Source organism: Aspergillus caelatus (assembly GCF_009193585.1).
Source record: "Aspergillus caelatus strain CBS 763.97 unplaced genomic scaffold BDV27scaffold_137, whole genome shotgun sequence".
Lineage (NCBI taxonomy): Eukaryota > Fungi > Ascomycota > Eurotiomycetes > Eurotiales > Aspergillaceae > Aspergillus > Aspergillus caelatus.
The window spans coordinates 74,491-97,673 of NW_022475400.1; the positions used below are offsets into that span (position 1 = coordinate 74,491).

A 23,183-nucleotide genomic window follows, 5' to 3' on the forward strand; every position below is an offset into this window, starting at 1 on the left:
AGTGCACACAACTGGGCAACCAGATTCGGAACTGATAATTAACTGAGTCTTTTTCTACTATAAATGCTAATCAGCAGTAAAGGGTAACTACTAGTAAGCAATTAGAAATATAAATTAAATAAATATAAATATAAATAATAAAAATCTGAAAGTGCAACGAAGGACGTCCAAGAACAACAGTACATAAGTATTATCGAAAGGCAGCCCACTACACACTTTCACGGGCTGTGACTGGTTGTATAGCACTGTGGATTTGCCACTCATCCTCCTCTGGTTCATTAAAGGGAGATACGGCTTGCTCACCCCCGGCGTGATTGTTATTATTCCTCTGTTGTTGACTTCTCATTTCCCAGCTGCCTGTGCGCTCATGACCCCTCACGACAGTTATACCGGCACCATTGCTAGGAATCTCTTGCATATCTGCTGGTTTGATATCTTCCCATGTAGGATTTTTGAACGTGACATCGGAGTCACTTGCCATTTTGCTGTTTCCCTTGAAGCCTCCGAGGCTTGACTGCCGAGTACGATTCATGCGGAAACCACATACCAGAAATCCGAAAATTGAGATGACGGCAATCACTACAAGTGTAACAACAGCCCCAATGACACCACCGACTGCAGGGCTCAGGGCCTTATCACTAGTAGGTCGGCTCTGATGCCCATCGGAGACGTCAGAGCAGAACGTAGCTTGTGAATTGCAAAGAAGACACCATTCTTTCGTCGATCCTAGCAAAACCTCCTCCATTTCTGCTTGAAATTCCGTATAAGGAATAGCTATATTGCTAGGTCCATGTCCAAAGAGTGGGTAGGACCGAAAGTCAGGCGAATGAGTTCCGTTTCGAAGGAGAAATCGGATGTAAAGTTGAGACGGATCAGGGTACGCTGGACTGGAGTTATTCTCCAAACTGTAAAGTTCAAATACCATCGATGCACCGGGCGTGGGACGTCCGTAGAAATTCTCATACTTTGGTGACGCCAGTTGCATAAGGGATGCAAGAGCGACAGCAGGCTCATCATTACCAAACAGTAGTGTTATTTTCCCGTTGGCACCTCGATAGTCGATATTATTGTTAAAAGCATCCAAAATACTTGAGGCTAAAGTGCGTCCAGCAACAGTGCGAATACGGTCACTGGCATTAGTCCCTGTTGAGGTCATATTGCCATTTGTTGCGAAAACATAGCGGTCCGCAAGAGAACGAGCACGGTCTATATCATCCTGGTTCATGTTATGCAATAGTGATTCATTGTGCACAGACTCGTAGTCCAAGTATTCTGAGATCATAACGGCATTTGCATAATTGGCCGAAGAAGGATCCAGTACTCCAGACAGGGATGATGGATAAATCTTGCTATAGAATGCCGCTGAATCCTGCGTGATCTCTTGAGCCTCAGGACTGTATTTGTACTCGGTATCGGCAACTTGGTGCAGCAGGCAACCTGTATCTCCGTCCAACTTGATTGATCGAGGGTCCGTCGCACCAAGCGTGATAATCTGGGGATATTGATATCCTCCCAAGGGAGCAGTGGCTATAGAGCCATTGGCAAGTTGGAAAGGGGAATCGGAAAATGTTGCGTTGAGAGATTTCTCGAGAGGTGGGTAAAGACCTTGCATGAAAGCCTGGGCAGACGCAACAACTGACGGATCAGTGGTTGAAAACACATCCACCTCCTCGGTATCTATTAAATACGGTGATAGGTTTTGGATTCTTGTATTTGAAGTGTTATTGTTGTCAGGTATCGCAACATAGCGGTCTCGAAAAACGGATCCTGCCGCATACAACTCATCCGCCCCATATGGAGTTAAGGCTTTGGGACGAGGTAGGGCTGATGGGATACTATCTCCATAAAGGTTGTAGGCAACGATTGCCCACACTTTCTCTTCCAGATCTTGGGCAGAAGCCAGGGATGTGTATAATACTGCTGCTGCAGTAATGACATGGAGATTGAAGATTAACATAGTGGGCACAGGGTCATCAAAATGGTTCTTTTCATGGAAGAGTATATCTTATTGGAGGCTTTCATTGATAAGGTATAGAGGACAAAGAGCAGCACGAGTAAGAGCCCCTGGTTAGAAATATGAGAAAGGGCTGTATTACAGTTCACTAAGGTCAGGTACATGGAGGAGAGGGATGTATACTTAAGAGCTAGAGACATTGGGAAGAAAGCTCTGAGGCCTAGACTCCGGTAGCACCCATTAGACTTTGGCAAGTCCATGGGAAATGACGACATAAAGCTGTATTTTTTCGTAAAGGGAACCGAGTACCAGTGAACTTTCGACAGTCTATACCTCCGGAAGGGTGCGATGGTAGCTTCACAAGACCTGGTCCTGAGTAAGTACTCAGTAAAACAAAGTAACCCTTGACTAGTTTGTCACCTCGGGGCGACCGTTAGGCTAATAAAAGGGAGTTTAGTGTATTGAAATGTTTCAAATATCAGCTACAGTTAGTTTCCAACGGTGGCCTATATTGATAGTCAAGACACTCGAGTTGTCGTTGACCTTCAACGACTGGGCTGGTTTCTTTCCCTTCCCGGAAGGAAATATCTTCAATAGGCTGCCTTTCCATATAAAAGGATTGCAAAAATTTAGTCAAGTACCAAGACAAATTTGTTGATCGTTGATCGATTGCGAGTCAAGAGACGATATTTCACTATGGAACGATAGTCTATCGATGACGTGTAGACTGAGGAAGGTAGCATCCCAACGAAAGCAACCGTGATGGTTAGACGCGTACGGTACGGTGTACAGATGAAGAGAGATCTCCTTGGAACTTTCATCCTGCGAATCTTGGTTATGGTATGATCTACAGGGAAAGTCCTAGATACTATGTTTTCGTGGCTATCAAATAGACCAAATATGTGCAAGACAGCTGCAGCCGAAATGGAAGATTAGATGCCTGAGGCCACAATACCTCATACTTTGATGTATATTTACTTTAGAACGAGGTAGTTGTGCGGACTTATGGAGACATGAGGATTAGCAAAATACACAAACCTTGAACTGCAAGAAGAGAGAAACTTGACGTGTTCCTCCCTACTAAATCCATTCACTACCATGAATACTGCCGAGTAGTATTACTTCATGGCTGCCTCAGGCTCCGCATGTCACCTTTCCGCCCAGCGAAAATTCTGTCACGCCATTTATCCGCCCGTCTCATCCTCTTCGCAAGCCCTACGCCTGCGCCCTACCCCTAAGCCCTTATTTCTGCTCTTGGAAGTCAACGTCCAATGCAGACCGACTGGACTGTTCCTAACATGGTGAATACACAAGCTGAAAGGCCGTCTATCGATGGGCAGGACTCTTCTGAGCTTCCTCCAACTTCTATCCCCCAGGATGAGGACCTCAATGGTAAGTTACGTGCGCGTCTTACCAGCAATCCATTGCTCCATCCGGCCGTTCCTACTAGCAGGGCAGAGTGCCCATTATTCTCCCTTGAACTCACTCAAGAGCTCTCCTACATAATTTAATAGACGTGAAACCAAACATTAACTCAATAATTTATAGTCGCCCCGAAAATGTCCCGGCCCCTCGAAGAAGACGACGGTGCCGTCTCTCCTCGAGCCTCCAAGAAGCCGCGCCTTAAGTCGGAACCAGGAGACCTTTCACTTCCACCACAACCGCTCACTGGGGTGGATCAAGGACCAGGAAATCAGATCGAAGAAGAATTGGCCTCGGCCCTGGGTCCTAGTATCGTCGACACGGTAGAACGCCAAGATGACAAATCTAGTCACATCGAGACACCAGCCGAAAGCGCAGTGGCACCAGAACCCAACCAGGACATTGATACGGATATAGCTACAGTAATTTCAAGCATCATGAACCATGCGGAACGGGTCGAGGAACAATGCGCTATCGGACAGCAGCAATTAGCGGATACTTCTGGCCAGTCGGCTCCAAAAGGAATGGTGTTTGTCAAAGCAAATTCCCACCTCAAAATTCAAAGTTTGCCCATTCTTGACAACCTGGTAAGCATTAGTTTTGAAACAGCGTTCCCTCTTTACATGACTCAAATTATGTTTTAACGTTCGTTTAGTCTACCCAAATTCTATCTCTGCTGGCAAAATCTACTTATCAGGATATCACCTCATTTGTCTCCGAGCCGGATTCCGAAAATGGACAAGCCTATGCTACCATGCGGTCGCTTTTTGACCACACCAAGAAAGTGTACTCAACCAAAAAGTCCTTCCTGTCTGCGACCGAACTTGAGCTCACAGAGTCTTCTCAAGTCGATATCATCAGGAAGGCCAACCTTGCCTCGTTTGTCTCCAGCATCTTCGGAACACAAGAGATTGGGTTTTCCGAGCTAAATGATAACTTCCTCGATGTTTTTGTTCCGGAGGGTGGTCGTTTACTCAAGGTACAAGGAGCGCTCTTCCTAGAGCTGAAAACACAGGCATTCATTGCTTCAATGAACAACACAGAACGATCACGAACTGAGTTGTTGTACGACTTATTTCCCGACGACTTAGAGCAGCGTCTACTTGAAAGGCGTCCAGGAACTCGTCAACTTGCTCCGAGCGAAACTGATTTTGTAAATCGCGCCAAATCGCGCCGTGATATCCTTCTCAACGATATCAATAATGAAGAAGCGATGAAAGCCTTGCCAGACAAGTATCACTGGGAAGATTTCCTCAGGGATCTTAGCTCCTATGTCACAAAGAATTTCGATACGATCAGTAATCAACAGGTTCGATGCCCCAGTTGTCCCCTTTAATTGAGTGCATCTTAAGTACTAATTTGATTCAGTCGAAGAAGATTACCAAAGGACGCCAGCCATCGTCTTCGAGCGGGGACACGCAAGAACCAAGCAACGCTCCCCTTCAAGGTCAATTTCCAGTTGCTTCTCAGCCTCCTGACGTTCCTGTTGACAGAAACATGCACGGTGATCTCGTTGCTCGTGCAGCTCGTGCAGCACAGATTGCATTGCAGGGCCATGGGCTGAGACGCTCTCAGCAGCAGTCCCAGCAACAGCAACAGCAACAGCAGCTACAGCAACAAGTTCATCACCAACAACAACCTCAACAGCCCCAACAACAACCCCAGCAGCAGCAGCCCCAGCAGCCTCAACATCCTATTCAACAGCAGCAGCCGCCCCAGCAGCAACATGCACCTCATCACCCAACGCAGCAAGGTGCACAAATTTATCATGGCTATGCCCCTGCGCAACCAAGTGGCCAGCTTCCACCTCAGCAGAATCCTCATCACCAGCAGTATCAGCCAAGTCCTACACCCCCAGGTTATCAACCACAGCCTACGCAGCCTACCTTTCAGCAGGGACCAATCCAGGCGAATTTCCAACAATATAACCATGGCGCCCCAGTCTCCATGCCTGGAAGGCCAAATTCTGCTGCTGCTAATCATGGTTACATGCCTGGCATCCCTCATTATTCGCAGTCGCAGCCGACTCAAGTCCTCTACGAGCGGGCTCGTATGGCAGCATCGGCGAAGTCATCCCCAAGCAGCCGCAAGTCGGGCCTACCAAGCCAGCGTAGACCTTGGACAACAGAAGAGGAGAATGCATTGATGGCTGGCCTAGATCGTGTCAAGGGGCCCCATTGGAGTCAGATTCTAGCAATGTTTGGCCCTGGAGGTACTATTAGCGAAGCACTGAAAGATCGGAATCAGGTTCAGCTCAAAGACAAGGCACGCAACCTAAAACTTTTCTTCCTTAAGAGTGGAATCGAAGTTCCCTACTACCTGAAGTTCGTCACTGGTGAATTGAAAACTCGTGCGCCCGCCCAGGCTGCCAAGCGTGAAGCACGGGAGCGGCAGAAGAAGCAAGGTGAAGAAGACAAAGCTCATGTCGAAGGAATCAAAGGAATGATGGCACTAGCTGGCGCACACCCTCAGCCAGTTGCCTTAGGGCACGGTCATGACGGCATGTCGGCATCTCCCAGTTTACCACCTGATGCCGGTGCTCATGCAGCATTCGATCAAACCGCCGAGCAGAATTTGATGCAAACCCTTGGCCAGGAGGTGCATGGAGATCAGTTCGGACAACACCAGCATCACCAACATCACCAACATCACCAGCACCACCAGCACCATCAGGATCCTGTTGATCCAAATATGCATCTTGGGCAGTAGATTGGATCTTCCTGTCCTTCTTCTTTCTTCCTCTTCTCCTCGATTTCTTTCTGTATCTCTCTCTCTATTCCCCCTTTCTTTTTCTTGCTCTAGGCAGTTGTTTGTCGCCCGCGTACTACGCCTTCAGTTGTATCTGGTTGCTACAAAAAGCCCTCCTGCTTATCTAATGGTTTTATCTGGGTTGAAAGATTAATGGCGGGTTAGCATTCCATATATGGGTTCGGTATGGGATATTCTGTAACAGTAAATAGGTGATTCACGAACAGGAAGGGGTTATATGGAACAATGGATGTACTTTTATTGCATAACATGGAATGACAATGCGTGAGTTATACGTATTCCCAAGCATCATGTCACACTGTTAGGGTAAAATGGTAGAAGAGGGTAAATTTATCGGAATTTAATCGCGGAGAGTAAGTCAGTCACGTTGGGCCGCGCACGGGTAAAGAAAGTAAAGCTAAGCTCTCCGCTCGTTCACATCGACGTATCGCCGCCATTCATCGGACGCCCTGGCCTCGACGTACCCTGTTCCAACTCGTCCACTGCCCAACACGGATAATTTGCTTTTTTACAACCCAATCTCCTGATCGCCTTACCTGGTACTTCCTTTGTTCACACCATGGCCGACCAAGCGCCATCACAGATCCCTGTCCCACCTTCGTCTCAACCACCACCTTTGTCACAGACTGGCTCCCAAGAACCTTCAGCATCAATCGCGTCGGCATCTGGTGAACCAGCAACTTCATCCGGAGCGACAGCTATTCTGAAACCTGACCCCGATGCACCAGACGGTGCCGCCTTGGACGCTTCCATCGAACAAGATATTGATCTAAACGCAAGCAACGACAGCAAAATGACAAACGCAAATGATGCGGAAGACCCTGCTGTAGGCAATCCAATTCAGACCGCAACATCAGTCGACGCTTTTGTGGCAGCAGCAGCGCCGTCGAAGAAGGAGACGAGTTTGCGCGAGTTCCTGGGTAAAATGGATGAGTATGCGCCTATTGTAAGTTTTCCTCCCCTCTCTTCCCTTTCAATAAATGATCCTTCTCTTCCATTCTATAAAATGAAATTTGGATCGTGATCATTTTAAAGACTAATATTCAATAGATCCCTGACGCTGTAACTGCACATTATCTTACCCTTGCCGGTCTACCACCCCCAGGGAATGGCCCCAACCAAACACCTCCACACTTAGCCCGACTTCTCGCTTTAGCGACCCAGAAATTTATCGCGGACATCGCCGCGGATTCCTACCAGTACGCGCGTATTCGGGCTTCTAATAGCTCCTCCGCCAGCAACCCAATGGGTAGTCTTAACGCTGCGTCGGGTCTCGGTATGCCCACTGGTGCGTCTGGCGCAGGTGCAGCTGGGGCTGCTGCTGGCGCGTCGGGCGGAGATGCAGGCAAGGGCAAAGCCAATACACATCTTGGCATCCAAAGGCCCGGCTTTGGCGGTGGTGGCTCAGGAGGCTCGGGGCAAGGACGGACGGTGCTCACCATGGAAGATCTGGGAATGGCGGTTGGCGAGTACGGCGTGAGTGTGAAGAGGGGCGAGTTCTACCGGTAAAGTTTGGGTGATGGGTTACCACGATGAGTGGCTCCGTGGGCCTTTGGTTGGACATTCTGGGGTGCGAAACGGCAGCAGATGCTTGCTTCTGACGGCGCGCGCATGAGAATGTACTCCATGTTACGACGACTAATTTGGGGACGGCGATACCCATCTTGGAGATTACGTGCTAGATCGCTGTCGACTGAAGATTGAACGTCGACTTTAATTGGAAGGGGCTTGCTTACTGGCGTAAATACCGGGCTGGGGACAAACGATATCCTGCATTTGGGCTTCTAAAATTTTACAACACGAGATTTTGCATAGGCGTTTGGGATGGTGAAGAATCAATGGAGAGATTCCATTTTGCACTGCTTCATGTCGAGGTCGACAGTGGTTGTCTTTTTCCTTCTTGATGCGTTAAAGAACCGAAGAATAGATCATAAGATTGACTCAATGATACTTATTATCCTGACTCCACAGTGACAGTGACAGTGACAGTGACAGTGACAGCTAATTTTACATTCAACATATGCGACATAGATATACAAGAATACGAAAACGCCAATAGAGAACAAACAGTAAATCCTCCCCGGAGACCTCGAGTCAGGTATTACCCTCCCCATCATCCACAGAGCACAACAACCACACAGCCCCAAACATCCCCCACCAAGCCAATCATCTATTTGTTCTTCGACTGCTTATACGTAAACCTCTTCCGGGTCCTGTAAATCCACGCCAATAAGTCAGCCATGTTGACAACCTCCCAACAGCAAAAGGAAAAAAAAAAAAAAAAAGAAAAAGAAAAAAAAAAGCCACATACGCAACATATTCACCAAGCTTCCGTCCGACCATCTCCTCAGTGATCAAAACATCCTGGTAATTCTTCCCATTGTGCACCGAAAACCGCAAGCCCACGAAGTTAGGGAGGATTGTTGCTCCGCGCTTCTGGGTCTTGATCGGGGGAGTGTTCGGCGGAGGAGGGAGTTTCCGGGGGAGAGGGAGACTATCGGAGTTCAACCATGTTAGTCATTGCTATATCGTATATGCAGCCCGAGTTATGTATGTGGGATCTCGACTCGGTGATTTAGGTTTGGTTCAAGGTCTGGTTTGGGGAGCGTATTGATTGATGGGATGAACGTACGGGACAATGTTTGGGCCTGTTACGATGTGTTGTGTTAGCGGATTGACCTTCGTATCGGGGATTCGTGATCGTCGTGAACATGAAAAAAACTCACCTTTCCAGACGGAACGCCCCAGGAGGGCACGGGTGGGAAACATTTTGTTGGCAGCTGCTGGGTTGGTTTCGCTGTTGCGATAGTTCCGATACAAATTGTTCGGAGCGGCGTGATGTCGGCTTAGTCAGCGCATTTCAATAACTATCCCAGGATATTGAAAAAGCGAGCTACTCTAGATTCCAGCTATTGAGCGTCAGGGACTGCTCGAGACAGGTTTCTTTTCTGCCGGACCCCGAAGGGCTTATCAAGAGGAATAAACTAGGCCTGTGGAGTGTGATTAATTGATGGCTTAGCTAGTAGTTAACATTTTGTGCTAGATTGAGGGAGTACTGTGGCGGAAGGAGACGGTTCAATTCTATTCTTCAAGAAAGGTGGTGCTTTATTCTATTTACTACTCTAGGATCTATCTTTAACATAGAAAAATAGCATCCGGACACGACTTAGTTGTTCACTGGTACATTGGTAAACGGATGCATGAGTATGATATCCAGTCGCCAGCGACTATTGGATACAGGTCCAGATAGAATCTTGTCCATTCACTCTGCAGCAAGCTCATTGAGGAATTTTGCCAGATTGCGTACTCCCATGAGTAAATTTTCGTCCGGCCCCTGACCGGGCGTCCAGCTGGCGTGCGCAAAGTCAATCAGGCGGAGATCATGCGCCTTCGGGGGCTCCTCCTCATCCTCATCGATATCTGAGTCACCCAGCTGAATGGTTTCCGGATCGATGCTGATATTAATAGCCTGCTGAGGTTGGCCATCTTTCCCGAACGGGAGATCCACCACTTGATAAGGGCCGTCCTGCTGGAGTTGAAGCTCAAAACTCTCATCGTCTTCTTCTTCTTCTTCTTCCTCCTCTGAGTCCTCTTTGGGGTTCTCTTTGACTTTCTTTTCCTCCTCAAGCGCAATCTCCATCGCCTCCGGGTCGCCCTCATAGACGATCAAGACACTCGAGGAATACATCCGACTCTCCTCGGATTCAAGAACCTCCTGCAGGTTCATTAGTTCATTGGCCAGTCTCCTAGCGATAAGTTTCGAGCGGTCAACTGAACCAGCCTTTGCGCCAGCAAGAAAAGTCTCGAAACCCTCCTTAACATTCTTATCACTGAACGAACGTCCGTACCACTTATCATAACGCCTGTAGCCGTCCTTCTCAATGACCTCACCCTTTACGCCCTCTGAGCCCTCATATTTGGTCGCATACGGGTCGGTCTTGCCCCCTTCATCGTTCTCCCCATTAACACCAGTCCAGACTTTCATCCCAGCAATTCGGAACCCCAGACTAGAGCTAGTCGTCTCCTTAGACACATTGTCCAGCTTCGTTCGCTTCGCAAGCGGCGCATCGTCCGCCCACAATCTTGCGCCCAATTTGACATCCAAGACGTTTGGTCGCTTGAATCCACATGCCACATTCTCCAACACGATTGACAAGCCCGTGTCGATCTTCTTTCCACCCGATGGAACCCAAGTATTTTCTGCGGTTGCAGCCGCATCGGGTGCATTTGCTTCTCCATTCAGTTGGGGAGTTGCGACAGCGGTCGACACTTCGGACGAATCGGAGCTGGGAAGAACGATAGCGCCCGGCTGGGCACTGGCGAGCGCAAGCGGCTGCTGTTGTCCATCTGCAGATGTCAAACTTCCGATATAGGTCGGAATAAATTCGGCGAAAGCTGGGTGGAGGGCGCAGGACTCGTAGAACGCAACCTCCGCGTGAGTGCAAGGCTTCGCGATGAAAGAGCCGGAGGGAGTACAGCGAACGCCCTCACTATGATAGTCAGTTTCGATATTGGTAAGTTTAGGAAGTTGCAGTCTAGTATGCGCCTTCAAGATTCACATGCGTAACCATCTACTACTGCATGGGTATTTCTGACTGGTTCGGGGTGGAGGCGGAGAGAGAGAACTTACTGTCCAGCCGCAGCATGGTCGAAGGCGACGAAACTCTCGTTGTCCAGCTTTTGAGCCTTGGAACTATCTGATCTCGAAGAAGATGGCATCCTTATGGTTAATTTTGTTAAACAAGAGAGTAAATATCATGCAGGTAAGATGGCAGAATTCTATGACAATATTCCATGGATCGCGACACCATCAAAATATGGGGTCAAGGATGGATAAGATAAAGGACAGAGAGGATGGATGAAGTAGAAATTAGAATATTTATTTTGAAGCAAATGAAGGGAGAAGGAGTAACCAAAAGGACATTCAAGGAGAGACAAGCAAGGTAAGCAAGAGGAGGCTTAACTGCGCAATATTAATGTTACCTAAAGGTGTGCTAGAGGCATGATCGGCAATCAGGGGGGTTTTTTGTTGGTTCCAGAATGATTTTCCTTTGCCTGAGGGGTCGCCGGTCAGCCTAGTTAACTATGGGGAAAGCCCCCTTCATGACTTAGTCACCGATCTAAGGTTAAAAAACGTGGAACCTCTTAGTGCACTGGCATCTTCCCCTTTCCATTCTAGCGCTGCATTCTGCCTGTCAGCCATACAAGAACTCAATCTAAACGTATGCTGGAGACTTGATATACTCTTCAGCTTCTTGCATTTAATATCGACATATCCGCGATTTTTCTCCTATTTATTCGGTTCTTGATTAACCTCGCTAGAATAGACGAAGGTTTCCGGCTAATGGTACATACGTACTACCTTGTGATGAGCGCTGCATGCACTGAATATCAAGAAGATATGCAAGTGTATGTCCAGTCTCGTCTCTATCTTCGTAGGCCCTCCAGTTCCCTGTATACTCATCAATCCCTCCCTCATCCAATCTTTGATAATGCCCAAGTTACGTACGAGGATGATATTGATAGATATTCAAATTGTGCTATTATGATTGAGATTTACCTAAAGAAACCCACTTTGCACTACATGACACCAGATTATCCTGAGGAGTTGAGACGTAGCTTGGAAAGGAAGAAGAAGACAACATGAAAAAGAAAGGATTAAACTGAAGAAAGGGGAAGAGACAGCTCTGCTGCTGGCAAATGCACCACATAGTTGAGCGCTCTCAGCGAACCAACTGTTCAGAATCAAAAGCATGCGCCGCAGGAAATGACAAGAATCAACTTCCAGATTGGTCCAATTGGAACTCAGAAAATGTGGTTATAACTGGCCCAACGATGCCATTCCGGTGTGCAACAAGCCAATTATATTCGCACAATGTCCGACACCCGATTCTCATCCGTTATTCATGGCAGTAAAGCAAAAGTTTCAGGTCAATAAAGCCCCCTATTTTTTTCGGGATTGCCACCAGGCTTCCAGGACGTGGCTTGGAAGGAATGTCTCTTGGATTTTTGGGGTAATCGTGAAAGCTGTATGCTTGAATTCCTTCTCGAGCCACGGTTGCCAGTCCCAGTCAATCCAACCGGCAAAATCAAGCATGCGAGTTCTGAGGGCTGCGTGCCATCGCAGCAAGGGTGAGATATAAGTACCTGGGAGGAGATACGCGTCAATCACGGGACTGTTGAAAACACTCCCGCGACCGAAGAGTGCGTCGCCAAAATCAATGCAAACGGCTTTTTCGTGAGTAGAACTATTGGCCACCATGACATTTCTCGGCTGGAGGTCTAGGAGAACAATATCCCGGGTGTACGCCAAAGTTTCGAATTGGATAATAGCCTTCATGATATTCTGTCGATCTCGTTGCGGTACTTCTTTGGGAGAAATATTTTGCATAGAAGCCCCAGGTATGTATTCAATGAGGATAAGACGAACATTGCGTGTAGTAGATACGTCAACAGGCACTCCCAAGGAGAACGATCCATAATATTCGGGGATCATAGAGCCCTGGACGTCTGAAAATGCCATGTATACAGCGACTTCGTGCGTGTAGTGATTGTCAACACACATAAAAGGGTCATAAAAGCCGCTGTCATCATCCAGGTACAAAGGGTCATATATCTTTGCCACCACTCGCTTTCCCTTTTCCAAGCCTTTTAAGGGCACGTCACTAATGACTTCAACGAGAACCAACTGAGCATTGCCAGCCTGTAGTATCTTGCAAATTTGTAACTCAACACTAAAAGGTCCGTCAGCTCCTTGCAGTGGGGGGTGCTTTATGCATCGTTGGACCGGATGAAGCTTCCTTCTTTCCTTCGTTCCAGTCTTGTCATTCAAGCCGAACGAATCTGTCATTGGGGTAGGAGGAGGGGCAATATGCTGCCGCACAGTAAACCTCCATCCGTTGATGTAGGGATTTGTTGGCTTCACTCTTTCTCTTCGAAGCAAGCGATGCATGGCGTTAGATATATCCTGATTCCTGATCAACACTACGGAGCATTTCGGGTATTAATGTAAAGAGGATGAAAGGTTGCCCGACCATGTGATATGGTACTTCGACGGAGAAGACCCAGGGCCAGAAGTGAATTATATGTCGTAGGTGTATAAATAAATAGCGCAATAACCACCCTCATTGTAAGAAGCAGAGTACAATTTGCCCTGCAATAGGCGTCTATCATTGAAACATGGAGTGCTAGCAGGTTCAATATCTATCTTGATAGCTTTGAGAATTACAATATACACTAATATCAAGGCATGATGGGTCTCATGAAGTTTAAAGCTTGTATAAGATGAAGTGCGTCGTGCAGCAGTTTCCTCTTGTTGTATCTTTTAGGAGTCCAAGAACAAGCAAGAAACCAAAGAGGAGACCTACTTGGTCTGATCTTAAAGCGAGCCTCCCATACTAACACGTATGAGGGACCTCAACCAAGTCCGTCTATGCCATTCACTCAGTTATGCCTAATCCATGTTTCAGATTGGGTCCGATAAGGCTTAACAGCGGAACGGCCCCAGTACTTTATCGTGATTAGCGACAGCAATAAGCATGGCACATTATTGATACACCATAATACATGTTATATATATCTCCCAGCTCTGAGACTCTAGATTTTGATTTTAATCATACCAGCAATCCGTGTGATTGTCCTCATCGATGATACCTAAAACAGTAACAAATAATGGTGAAAGAGCAACTTGATTAGCTTCATTATTGGTGTCATCCCAGCCAAAGAGCCGATGGGATTCATGTACTACCTACAAAGAATATTAAAGACGGGTACAAATATGATAAAATTGCAAACGAGCTGCTGAGTGTTAAATACTTGATTGTTTGTAAGCAAGCGGGCATTCATAGTATTGGACAGGAGCCCGTCATTCCCTGTTGTGAGATTTTATTCACTCGATCCTTCTTTTCTGTCTCCCACTCTCTCACTTTGTTTTGATTTGGGTCTCCAGGTTTCTTTCTCTCCCCACTTCGCTGATGACCTCTTCTCCAATGTCAATGGGGAACTAATCTCTCTATGACTTCTAAGAATACCGAGGCTCTTCGGAGTCTGCCCTTCCGTCTTCTCCGTCCCCTTGAGGACGTCAAGGACTCCCATCAGTCGGTTGTTGGCAGTGGTGAAGTTACTTTGGCTGCCCTTGATCAGGCTACAAGCAATGAACCCGACTTTACTCACCAGGCAGTTGCCGAAGCTGAAGCGCCTACCGTGGCTGATCTTATGGAGATAACTGAAAACCAAGCTAACTCCTCTCACGAATCACTTCTTAAAGAGAAAGAAACAGCTGTAACCGATCCCGTCGAGACTGCAGATGGTGCAACCGCTTCTAAGCTGCAGGCGGCTGTTGACGGTGGAAAATCACCCTTGAGTACTCCTGTTCAGGCTGCTGACGACCAAGCCGACTCTACCTCTCAGCCAGCTGTGAGCGATGGCGATATTACCTTGACTCAACCTAGCCAGGCTGCAGATGAGCAAGCTAAGTTAGCCTGCTCTGTGCATTCGTCTGTTATTGAAGATGGAGAAGCGAAAGATATGACTACTGTGGATTTAGTTGTGCCTAAGAGAAAGAAGAAGAGAAAACCTAAGTCCAAAGCCAAGCACGGAAAGGTAGTCGAGTACTTTCCTGTCTACCTAGACTCATCGATTCTATCTGACTATGTATAGGGCAAGCCTACCGGTTTTGAGGAGTACTATGTCGATGCACCCATAACTCCAAAGGAGTATGAGGAAGAGAAAGCCCTCTATGATATGTGAGTAAGACGATTCAGATGTGAGCTTGTGACTAACTGAGAAATCTATGGAAAAGCTCCAGACCTCTTATCCAGTGAGTTTTCATTCTGGCCATATGATCCCAGAGGTGTTGACCTGTCCTTAGCCGTATCGAGGCCGCCATCCTGCGATACCAGAACAATCGTCGCATGGAACCTGACAGGCGTGAAGCCTTTATGAGGTATCTGGTATATGGAGGTGTCGATGTCGGTCCTAAGATGTTCACCGGAGTGGATGAGCAAGAGCTCCAACAACTTGATAGTGAGCAAGCTCTTATCGCTAAAGGGCAGACAAACATCCGTCAGGAGTGTACGAAGCTTATAGTCGACTTCAATGCTGTTGTGAAGGGGTACCTGTAAGATAACCTAGTTACAAGTAGACAGGTTTGGCATGGCTAACATCTGGCAGGACTTCGTACTTCCCATACTTCTTCAATCCCGAAACCGAGGAGATGGTGAAGCTAGCCACTATCACGATCCGAAATTTCCTCTCTTATCTGCTCTACCATGAGGTGTGCCCCGAGTACAGAGTAAATATTGATGAGGCGCGCAGGTCGTGTGACATCGCAACCAAAGAACTGTGGCAGAATCAGGAGTTCACAACTTCCAGCCCCGGGGATTTCAATAAGGCCTGCTCTACTCTCTTCGGTGGCTTCTTCTACGATGTGAATGTCGAGGGAAATAGTTGGAATAACCGAAATAACGGAAACTTCCTTATGAAGAACGACGTCGCGCGTAAAGTGGTCAAGTTCGCGATAGCTGGTTCAGGAACAAATGCCATGGCCCTTAAATTCCAGACGTTGGCTAACCAGAATGCTTTGCATTCAACGCTTGTGCCGGATATTCACGGCTTCGAGGTGATTTCGGTCTTCCCTCCCTCGTCAGAAGTTTGTGAATTCTACAGACACCACGCACCTGACCTGAACCCTGTTGGGCGAATGGTCGGGAAAGCGTTCCGTGATCCTGGAAAGCCTCGCTATGATCTAAGTGCGGAGGAACGATTGATGTGGGAAACTGGGACTGCATCGGTACCTGATTTCCAATTTTTCCTGGAAGAAAGTCTGCTCAAGCTCTGTTACCTCAAGATGAAAGTGATCACTCCTGTGTGGGAACTCAACTGCGGATTGAACTTCTTTGAAGACGTTCACGCTGTTTACAGCTCGATCTACACCGTTCTCTGTAACGATCTTATGCTGGGCTATAAGCAGTCGGTTGACTTGACCAGAGAAGAACAGGATGATCTTGAGGAGATCGAGGAGCCAAACGGTGATGAGGCGGGGAAGGAAGAGACGACGCTGTAAGCTGTCATCACGGGCCTAATTATTCGCTTGATTCAAAAGGAACTACATTGTGTGTATTCAAACCGTCCCCTTCTTGGTTGCAGTGTTGTTTACATCTCATGCTTCGTCCTATGCGATCCTAAACTAATGCTGTTATTTCGGTGTTATGGCAAGTTTTTGTTTGCACTGATTCTGAAATATTGGACAACTCGAGGTAGTTAGAATTCATCATAGTGGCATAAGTTCTCCATACACCTATAATTCTTATCTGTACTTGGCATAACATTTCTCATTACATTTAGTATGTCCTGTGCATAAATCATGGCTTGAGAAGAAGCTTTCCGGTGGTCTTCCTGCCTTCCAAATCGGTATGCGCCTGGGCAGCTTGCTCCAGAGGGTAAACTTTGTGAATCTTAACCGTCAGCTGTCCAGACTTGAGGAGGCCGAACAGCTCATTAACGTAGAATTCAAATTCCTCGCGGGTCTCAATGTAGCCGAACAGCTGTGGCCGAGCAACCTTGACACACTTGGGAGATAATTTCCTGTTCGATCTATTAGTGTGAGAGCTTGATTGACACGAAACAAATGAACATACTGAAGAGGCAGAGGCGGCACTGGGCCACTGGCATTACCAAACCAAACGATAGTACCCTTTCTCTTGACGGCCTCCAAGCTGCCTTCCCAGGTATCCTTTCCGACGGAGTCATAGACAACATCGACGCCCCGTCCCTCAGTCACCTCCTTGACCTTCTTAACCCAATCCTTGCCCTCCTCACTGCGGTAATCGATAACCACATCCGCACCCAGGCTCTTCACCAAAGCGACCTTCTCCGGACCACCTGCCGTTCCAATCACCTTGGCACCGAGGGACTTGAGAACCTGAGTCATGAGGAATCCAGCACCACCAGCTGCCGCATGCAGCAGCACCCAGTCGCCCTTCTGCACAGCGTAGGTCTCCTTGGCCAGGGTGATAACCGTCAAGCCGCTCAGGAAACCAGCGATGGCATCCTCGTCAGTGATCTCGTCGGGGATCTTGACGGTCTTGGCCGCCGGGACGGCTGTGTATTCAGCATAACCGCCTGTGGTCATCCAGGCGACACGATCGCCGACCTTGAAATTGTACGGGTTAGGGCCCGGGCCCAGTGCGACCACGGTGCCGGCGCCTTCGCGGCCGAGGATTTCGGGTTTGGCAGATGGGTAGAGACCCGTCCGGAAGTAGGTGTCGATGTAGTTTATACCAGAAATGTTGTTCTTGACGAGCAATTGGCCCTCCTGCGGGGTCGGGACGGGGTGGTCGGATTTGAACTCGAGGACCTCAGGGCCGCCGAGTTTCTCGACAATGACGGCCTTCATGGTCGATGGGACGGACATGGCGCGGGCTTGATGGGGAAATGGTGAAATTGGTGATGGACTGAGGTGAGCGCGGATAGCAGAGAGACGGGCAATGCTTGGTGAAGTAGTCCTCGTGGCAGTTGTACGAAGGGAAGTGGAATGAGTTGCGAAGAAGCGGTTAAGATACATTCGAGGAGGGGCTTCCGGATAATAATTTAACAAGTACCACCAGGTGGGATTTTAGGATGCTTTGGTTTGCGTACGAGCACGAAAAGAATCATATCACGATCAGCTACGGTTTCATGAATCATTACTGTTGTTGATTTGTCATCCGACTGCTATCTCGTCGTTTTGATATCCTTCATTCCTCATCCATGGCTTTCTCTTTCCCCGCAGTTTCCATATCGCGGGATCTATTCCGTTGTTTGTATGAGTGTCGGGAAACCACAACCTCGCTCTGTAAGCTTAATAGTACTCAGACCATTGATTGATAGCAAGGTCTGGCATACTTCTGGCAATGTTTTCTTTTGCCTCTTGATATGACCGGAGTGCAGGTGTGATACTTCCGTCGGGAATGACGCCATCGGAAGAGGGCGTCGGCCTTTTTGTTTTCTCTTCTCCATCTCCGACGGACCAACTCCGACCATGGGATTTGTGCACGTTGCGGCATAGTTTCATTAGTCAGGTTCAATGCACGATTACGGTTTATACATTGATACATAATGCCTAAGGAGACGAGATCATCTCGACAGGATCATCACAGCCCAACTGTTACATAGTCTATCATTCTGTTATTCCTATCATCGACGATCTATTCATTACTAACCGCATAACATTCTCCAGAGCCCACAATGACTCCGGGAGTCATCTGCACTTGCTTTAGGCCAGCTCAGCGCCGGCAATTACCTACAACAACCAGAATGGCATCATAGCCTTCCATGCCAACAACGGCGGAATGCCATCATGGAACCCTAGAATTTGACTGACATGGACCGCAGTAGGCGACTTTTCCGGGGCAATGAAGCCCAACAAGGACCAATGGTCAAGGTCAATGATGAAAGAGGCTGAGGCGCTTCACGCAACCGCCTCGCCTCGCCTTTCTTACGCGTCTGAGCAGGCTGGAGCCAACTGTCTCCCCACAATATGGCGGCCGCCCTGCACCCTTTACCCACATTCTTTTTTCCCTTTAAAAACTTTGAACGATAGCAATTGGTCGATCCGCTGGGGATTCAGCTGGTATCGAAAGAAAATCTGCTGATCTGGCGCCATTGCATCGCCATGGATGCCTTCGTCCCACACTTACTCACATATAGGTGCAGCAAGGACGTCTATCATATTGGTCTCGACCAAAGACTATGACTGTCTGACTCCTGTGCCTGTTGATTTGGCTTGCAGAGAGCCAAACAGATTCATGCTCAGCATCTGGCCACGACCGCCGTGTTTCATGCCCCAATGGCCTGATTCGTCGCCTTTCCGCCCAATGCTTTAGGCTGATGCCCTGATAGGGCCATCATCTCGAGAGGCGCTGCCCGACCAGGTTCTCATTGGGGCTTATATACATTGTCATACTGTCCCCTTTTTTTCTGTTTATGTTTTCAGATAGACCAAAATACACCCCGATCCCCCACTAATTAATATTAATAATTCCAAAGGACTCAAAAGCACATCTCCGGTCAATTCTTTTCACATTGCCTTCACTAGTTGCGGCCCAACCTGTCTCACCCAGATCCAACCCGTGCTTATATATCGTGTTCTCTTCGCAACTCCAAGTGAGTTCGTCACGACGAACATAACATGCCAGCTTCCAGGAAAGAGTCTCTAATCCACCGCACCGCTGCAACAGGATAGCCCCTGGCCCCGCCGAGCAACTGTAACAATATTCCCTTTCGTCTTGGATTGTCGACATCGTGCCTTCCGGAGTTTTGCTTTTAGTTTCTTGTCTCGTGTTTTTGGTTATCTTCCTTGCAATCAACCATGTTTTTCTGGAACAAGCGGCCCCGGTGGCCACCTTCTCCCTCGGTGGAAGACGAACTTGAATCGCTCTCTCGGGAGCTACACGGATCGACCAGGATTGCAGACAAGCCTGGAATTGAAGGAGTCTGCGCCAGAGGATCGATTGATCAATACCCAGTGATCATGGAAACGCTCTCACTCACGTCCATCGTTCAAACCGATACCCTAGGAGGTTATGGCCACGGGAGCACCTCTTCCGTTAATAGTTCCGGACCACCAACACCACCTGCGGAGTCCAAACAGCCCTGCCTGTTCGATGTTGGTAATGCCACACAGCAAGGAGCTCAGTTCAGGCCAGCGCCGTTGGCGACACCACCCATATCTCGAGACACATCCCCCCGAGGCCAGCCACGTGCACCAGCACCTCAACCGGTACAGAACAGTAGGCCCGCAACTGGCCATCAAACATTACCTTCTCAACCCGTGAACTCTAGCTCTCAGGGTTCCAAGACTCAAAAGGACAGCGCCCCAGCATTGCACAAGGCAAATTCCAGTCCAATCCCACTGAAACCTTCAAAGCCGTCTCCCCCTGTGCGCACCTCTTCATTACCAAACAAGCCTGCTTCCTCCATCCCAAAGAGGTCCGTGCCTATCCGTCCTATAGGTCCATCGGGAACCAAAGTCCAGCAGCCTACTCAGGTCATCCCAAGCCCAGTCAATGCCACAAAATCCCCTCTCCCAATGCGTACATCTTCCTTGGCAAACAAGTCTTCTTCATCTGTTCCAAAGCCGTCGGGGGGCGTCAGGCCTGACCAACCCTCAGAAACTAAGGTCCAGCACGCTCTTTCAGCCAGCTCAACCCCACAGCAAGCTGTCAAACAGTCTTCCCCCATGCCTACACCGTCGCTGCCAAGCAAGCCTGCTTCTGTCACCAAAGAGTCACGGGGTGTCAAGCCTGACCAACCTGCAAGACAGTCAACAGCTAATGACAAACAGCCCCTTCCAGCCAATCCACGCCCCCAGAAATCCACAAAGCCAAGGCCTCAGGTGCACACTTCTCTCCTTCCCAACAAGTCTGTTTCTTCAGTTCCAAAGCGGCCGGCGAGCATCAATACCGGTGCCCTGCAGCCTAGCTCAGCTGCAAATAAGGCAAAAGACCATGATAATAATCCAAGACCAAACCTGGGGCCTCAAGGAAGTGGAACTCCTTCCGCGGCATCCCCGAAAACATTAAGCCTGGCTGAGAGGTTGGAAGAGAAGCTGAGGCGCAAACATGAACAGAGAGAGTCTAGTGGTTCCCCAGACGCACAGAAGACAAATCAACCTACACCGGTCTCTGTTCCAAAACCCAGTAGCCCCATTGTTGCCAAAAGTGATCCACCTACTACCCAGGAGCCAGCTAACCCGAAGCCCCGTCCACAACTTGCACACAGAGCGGCAACGGTTGACCCGCTATCAGTCCAGAAAGGTCCACGCCCAGTCTCTCTCGTCGAAGCTCCGGTGCCAAAGTTAGTGCCATCAGATGAGGCACAGTCTGCTCCTATCCTACCTAAACGGACTGTTTCATTTCAAACTAAGGCCCTTAAGCCCGCTTCTTTGACAAGTTTGGAGCATACTCTCGAGCAGCTGCAATCTCTACAAGTTGGCCTACCACAACCCGTTCGCCCACCATCTCCGAGCAGGTCTGGTCAGTGTCTGTTACCCTGCCCTAGGTCTGTCCCAGTGGCAGGATACCAGGACTGGTTCACAATCAAAGGTATGACTCACTTGCAAATCTGTCCCTCGTGCTTGAACCAGATGCGCAAGTCGAAGTTCCGCGACCTCTTGATCTTAGGAACCCCCCGTCCACGCTCGGAGAGGATCCGTTGTGCGATGAGCGAGCCATGGGCCCGGCTCGCCTGGATGCAAACAATCAATAAACAGCTCGACCATCTGCACCTGCTCTGCCAGATCACCCAGCCACCCCCAGGAACCAAGCCATGCACAGGACGTGTGGTCAGCGAACAGTACTGGTACCGCGTCGTCGACCCTGCCACGGGGGTGTTTCTTCCAAAGTTCAACGTCTGCTCCGCATGTGTTCGAAATCTAAGAATCCTCATGCCCCCGCACCAAGATACATTCAAGCTTTGCACCACTCTGCAAGAGCGAGTCTGCGATTTTGTGACGGACAGCCCCCGTTTCGTCCGGTACATTGACCTTCTCGACATTGCTGCAAACCGTGCCGAGCAGGAGCACTCACCCCAGCCCGACCTGACTGAATTCATGGCCTACGCTCGCCGCAAGGTCGTGCTCCGGGACTGCCGCCGTAGCCGGGTAGCGCTTAATACGTGGCACTACATGCCCCAACTTCCGGAGCTCACGGTATGCGAGGACTGCTATGATGACGTAGTGTGGCCCATGGTCAAGGCCAACTATTCTATCGCGCGTAAATTCTCAGCCATGATGCGCCTGCCCCCGGGTGACGGGCTGGCTCGCTGCCGGGAGGCAAGCTGCCAGCTCTACTCTCCTCGCATGCGGCTGAAATTCCGGGAGGCTGTGGAGGAAAACGACCTAGCATATCTGAACATGATTGCCCTGCAACGGTATGAGGCTGAGCAGCGATATCGGAAACTCAGGGGCCAGCTACTGGAAGACGAGGAACGGGGTTACGACTGTGATGCGGAGCTCAGGAGAAACCTGGAAGAGTGGAAGCGATGGGAATGAGTCGCAGGCGACCTCTGTCCCTTGTTCAATAGCCTGTCGATTCAACTATTTGTTTGTTGTCTCCATTTGCCAAAAGTGTATTCTACAAAAGATATGTACAACAAAAAGAAAAGAAAATATATACCATACCCAAACAAAACGCTTCAGCGAACCAAAAACAAAAACACTGAGCATATAAAACCATCACGTTCCAGAAAATGTCCCAGCCTCGACCCCAGCCCTAACCAATTCAGAGACCGTCACAATCTCATACCCCCTCCTTTTCAACTCCGGCAGAACAACCTTCAACATAGGCACCGTCCACTCCCGCCGATCATGACAAATAACAATACTCCCAGGCCGAACCATACTCAAGATATGCCTCGCATTCACCCACCACCACTTCACCTGCGCATCATGCGGATACACACTCCCCAACACAATCTTAAACCCCAACTGCTTCAACACCCCCCGCATACGCTCACTGAAGAACCCACTCCCAGGCCGAAACCACCTCTCGCGGGGCTCCCGCCCCCCAACCGCCGAATACGCCGCGCGAATGCGATCCTGCACAACCCGCACCTGCTCCCGAAGCTCCTCATCACTAAGACTCCGACTTGGCTCATCCCGCATCGCATGATTCCCCAACTCATGTCCCTGCCGCACAAGCTCATGCAATTCACCCTCCCGACCGGGAATCTGCGATCCGATAAGGAAGAAAGTCGCCCTAGCGGCGTTGTCGGCCAGCACGGAGCGGAGTTCGGGGGTGTGGACAGACGGCGCGTCGTCGATTGTTAGGGCGATGAGTTTCCGGTTGCTGGGGAGGGGTACGTGCCAGAGAGTGTCGGGCCAGCGGTGTTGGAAGTAGCGGATTAGTAGCGACGGCGGTTTATAGATTAGGTAGAAGGGCGTTAGGAGCGTTAGGGTTAGGAGGAAGGGGAGGAGCATTGTTAATAGAAGACGTTTGAGTTTGCGGCGTGGGAGGAGCATTTCCTTTTCTTTTCTTTTCTTTTTTTTTTTTTTTTTATT

At 49.0% G+C, this 23,183-nt stretch overlaps 10 protein-coding genes across 10 annotated transcripts; 4 read left to right on the forward strand and 6 right to left on the reverse strand.

The window, feature by feature from the left end:
- Positions 1-208: 208 nt before the first annotated feature.
- On the reverse strand, positions 209-2,060 carry BDV27DRAFT_166076 (uncharacterized protein; the record flags this gene model as incomplete). Its single annotated transcript, XM_032074100.1, has 1 exon — positions 209-2,060. Exon 1 carries the CDS (start codon positions 1,955-1,957, stop codon positions 209-211), a length of 1,749 nt encoding a protein of 582 aa, XP_031925682.1. The 5' UTR covers positions 1,958-2,060.
- A 1,117-nt stretch (positions 2,061-3,177) lies between these two features.
- Positions 3,178-6,430, forward strand: BDV27DRAFT_131266 (putative MYB DNA binding protein (Tbf1)). Its single transcript, XM_032067598.1, has 4 exons — positions 3,178-3,346; positions 3,503-3,963; positions 4,032-4,685; positions 4,745-6,430. Exons 1-4 carry the CDS (start codon positions 3,226-3,228, stop codon positions 6,083-6,085), a joined length of 2,577 nt encoding a protein of 858 aa, XP_031925683.1. The 5' UTR covers positions 3,178-3,225; the 3' UTR covers positions 6,086-6,430.
- A 156-nt stretch (positions 6,431-6,586) lies between these two features.
- Positions 6,587-8,111, forward strand: BDV27DRAFT_131268 (putative TFIID and and SAGA complex TAF10 subunit). The gene is made up of 2 exons (XM_032067599.1): positions 6,587-7,091; positions 7,196-8,111. Exons 1-2 carry the CDS (start codon positions 6,705-6,707, stop codon positions 7,652-7,654), a joined length of 846 nt encoding a protein of 281 aa, XP_031925684.1. The 5' UTR covers positions 6,587-6,704; the 3' UTR covers positions 7,655-8,111.
- Position 8,112: 1 nt separating this feature from the next.
- BDV27DRAFT_131269 (mitochondrial 37S ribosomal protein uS19m) lies at positions 8,113-8,949 on the reverse strand. The gene is made up of 4 exons (XM_032067600.1): positions 8,872-8,949; positions 8,778-8,793; positions 8,457-8,639; positions 8,113-8,358 (listed from the first exon to the last, which is right to left on the reverse strand). Exons 1-4 carry the CDS (start codon positions 8,912-8,914, stop codon positions 8,316-8,318), a joined length of 285 nt encoding a protein of 94 aa, XP_031925685.1. The 5' UTR covers positions 8,915-8,949; the 3' UTR covers positions 8,113-8,315.
- Positions 8,950-9,237: 288 nt separating this feature from the next.
- Positions 9,238-11,156, reverse strand: BDV27DRAFT_16513 (inositol polyphosphate multikinase). Its single transcript, XM_032073844.1, has 2 exons — positions 10,776-11,156; positions 9,238-10,635 (listed from the first exon to the last, which is right to left on the reverse strand). The coding sequence occupies exons 1-2, from the start codon at positions 10,862-10,864 to the stop codon at positions 9,408-9,410; spliced, it is 1,317 nt and encodes a 438-aa protein (XP_031925686.1). The 5' UTR covers positions 10,865-11,156; the 3' UTR covers positions 9,238-9,407.
- An 807-nt stretch (positions 11,157-11,963) lies between these two features.
- Positions 11,964-13,097, reverse strand: BDV27DRAFT_146852 (uncharacterized protein; the record flags this gene model as incomplete). Its single annotated transcript, XM_032070646.1, has 2 exons — positions 11,964-12,037; positions 12,293-13,097. 2 exons carry the CDS (start codon positions 13,095-13,097, stop codon positions 11,964-11,966), a joined length of 879 nt encoding a protein of 292 aa, XP_031925687.1.
- Positions 13,098-14,671: 1,574 nt separating this feature from the next.
- Positions 14,672-16,208, forward strand: BDV27DRAFT_166078 (uncharacterized protein; the record flags this gene model as incomplete). Its single annotated transcript, XM_032074101.1, has 4 exons — positions 14,672-14,746; positions 14,804-14,889; positions 15,015-15,263; positions 15,317-16,208. 4 exons carry the CDS (start codon positions 14,672-14,674, stop codon positions 16,206-16,208), a joined length of 1,302 nt encoding a protein of 433 aa, XP_031925688.1.
- Positions 16,209-16,506: 298 nt separating this feature from the next.
- Positions 16,507-17,558, reverse strand: BDV27DRAFT_159625 (quinone oxidoreductase family protein; the record flags this gene model as incomplete). The annotated part of the gene is made up of 2 exons (XM_032072899.1): positions 16,507-16,729; positions 16,783-17,558. 2 exons carry the CDS (start codon positions 17,556-17,558, stop codon positions 16,507-16,509), a joined length of 999 nt encoding a protein of 332 aa, XP_031925689.1.
- A 1,473-nt stretch (positions 17,559-19,031) lies between these two features.
- Positions 19,032-22,197, forward strand: BDV27DRAFT_131273 (uncharacterized protein). The gene is made up of 2 exons (XM_032067601.1): positions 19,032-19,288; positions 19,363-22,197. Exon 2 carries the CDS (start codon positions 19,494-19,496, stop codon positions 22,173-22,175), a length of 2,682 nt encoding a protein of 893 aa, XP_031925690.1. The 5' UTR covers positions 19,032-19,288; positions 19,363-19,493; the 3' UTR covers positions 22,176-22,197.
- BDV27DRAFT_131274 (chitin deacetylase CDA4) lies at positions 22,198-23,180 on the reverse strand. Its single transcript, XM_032067602.1, has one exon. The coding sequence runs from the start codon at positions 23,142-23,144 to the stop codon at positions 22,359-22,361; it is 786 nt and encodes a 261-aa protein (XP_031925691.1). The 5' UTR covers positions 23,145-23,180; the 3' UTR covers positions 22,198-22,358.
- Between the last annotated feature and the right edge of the window lie 3 nt (positions 23,181-23,183).

Coding starts and splice junctions, on each gene's coding strand:
- BDV27DRAFT_131269 (XM_032067600.1), bottom strand. CDS start 8,914: ATGTTTCCCACCCGTGCCCTCCTGGGGCGTTCCGTCTGGAAAG. Junction 8,359..8,456: donor AAGCTTGGTGAATATGTTGC/GTATGTGGCTTT, acceptor GTGGATTTACAG/GACCCGGAAGAGGTTTACGT.
- BDV27DRAFT_16513 (XM_032073844.1), bottom strand. CDS start 10,864: ATGCCATCTTCTTCGAGATCAGATAGTTCCAAGGCTCAAAAGCTGGAC. Junction 10,636..10,775: donor GACCATGCTGCGGCTGGACA/GTAAGTTCTCTC, acceptor TGACTATCATAG/TGAGGGCGTTCGCTGTACTC.
- BDV27DRAFT_131268 (XM_032067599.1), top strand. CDS start 6,705: ATGGCCGACCAAGCGCCATCACAGATCCCTGTCCCACCTTCGTCTCAA. Junction 7,092..7,195: donor TGGATGAGTATGCGCCTATT/GTAAGTTTTCCT, acceptor AATATTCAATAG/ATCCCTGACGCTGTAACTGC.
- BDV27DRAFT_131274 (XM_032067602.1), bottom strand. CDS start 23,144: ATGCTCCTCCCACGCCGCAAACTCAAACGTCTTCTATTAACAATGCTC.
- BDV27DRAFT_131266 (XM_032067598.1), top strand. CDS start 3,226: ATGCAGACCGACTGGACTGTTCCTAACATGGTGAATACACAAGCTGAA. Junction 3,347..3,502: donor CCAGGATGAGGACCTCAATG/GTAAGTTACGTG, acceptor AATAATTTATAG/TCGCCCCGAAAATGTCCCGG. Junction 4,686..4,744: donor ATACGATCAGTAATCAACAG/GTTCGATGCCCC, acceptor AATTTGATTCAG/TCGAAGAAGATTACCAAAGG.
- BDV27DRAFT_131273 (XM_032067601.1), top strand. CDS start 19,494: ATGTTTTTCTGGAACAAGCGGCCCCGGTGGCCACCTTCTCCCTCGGTG.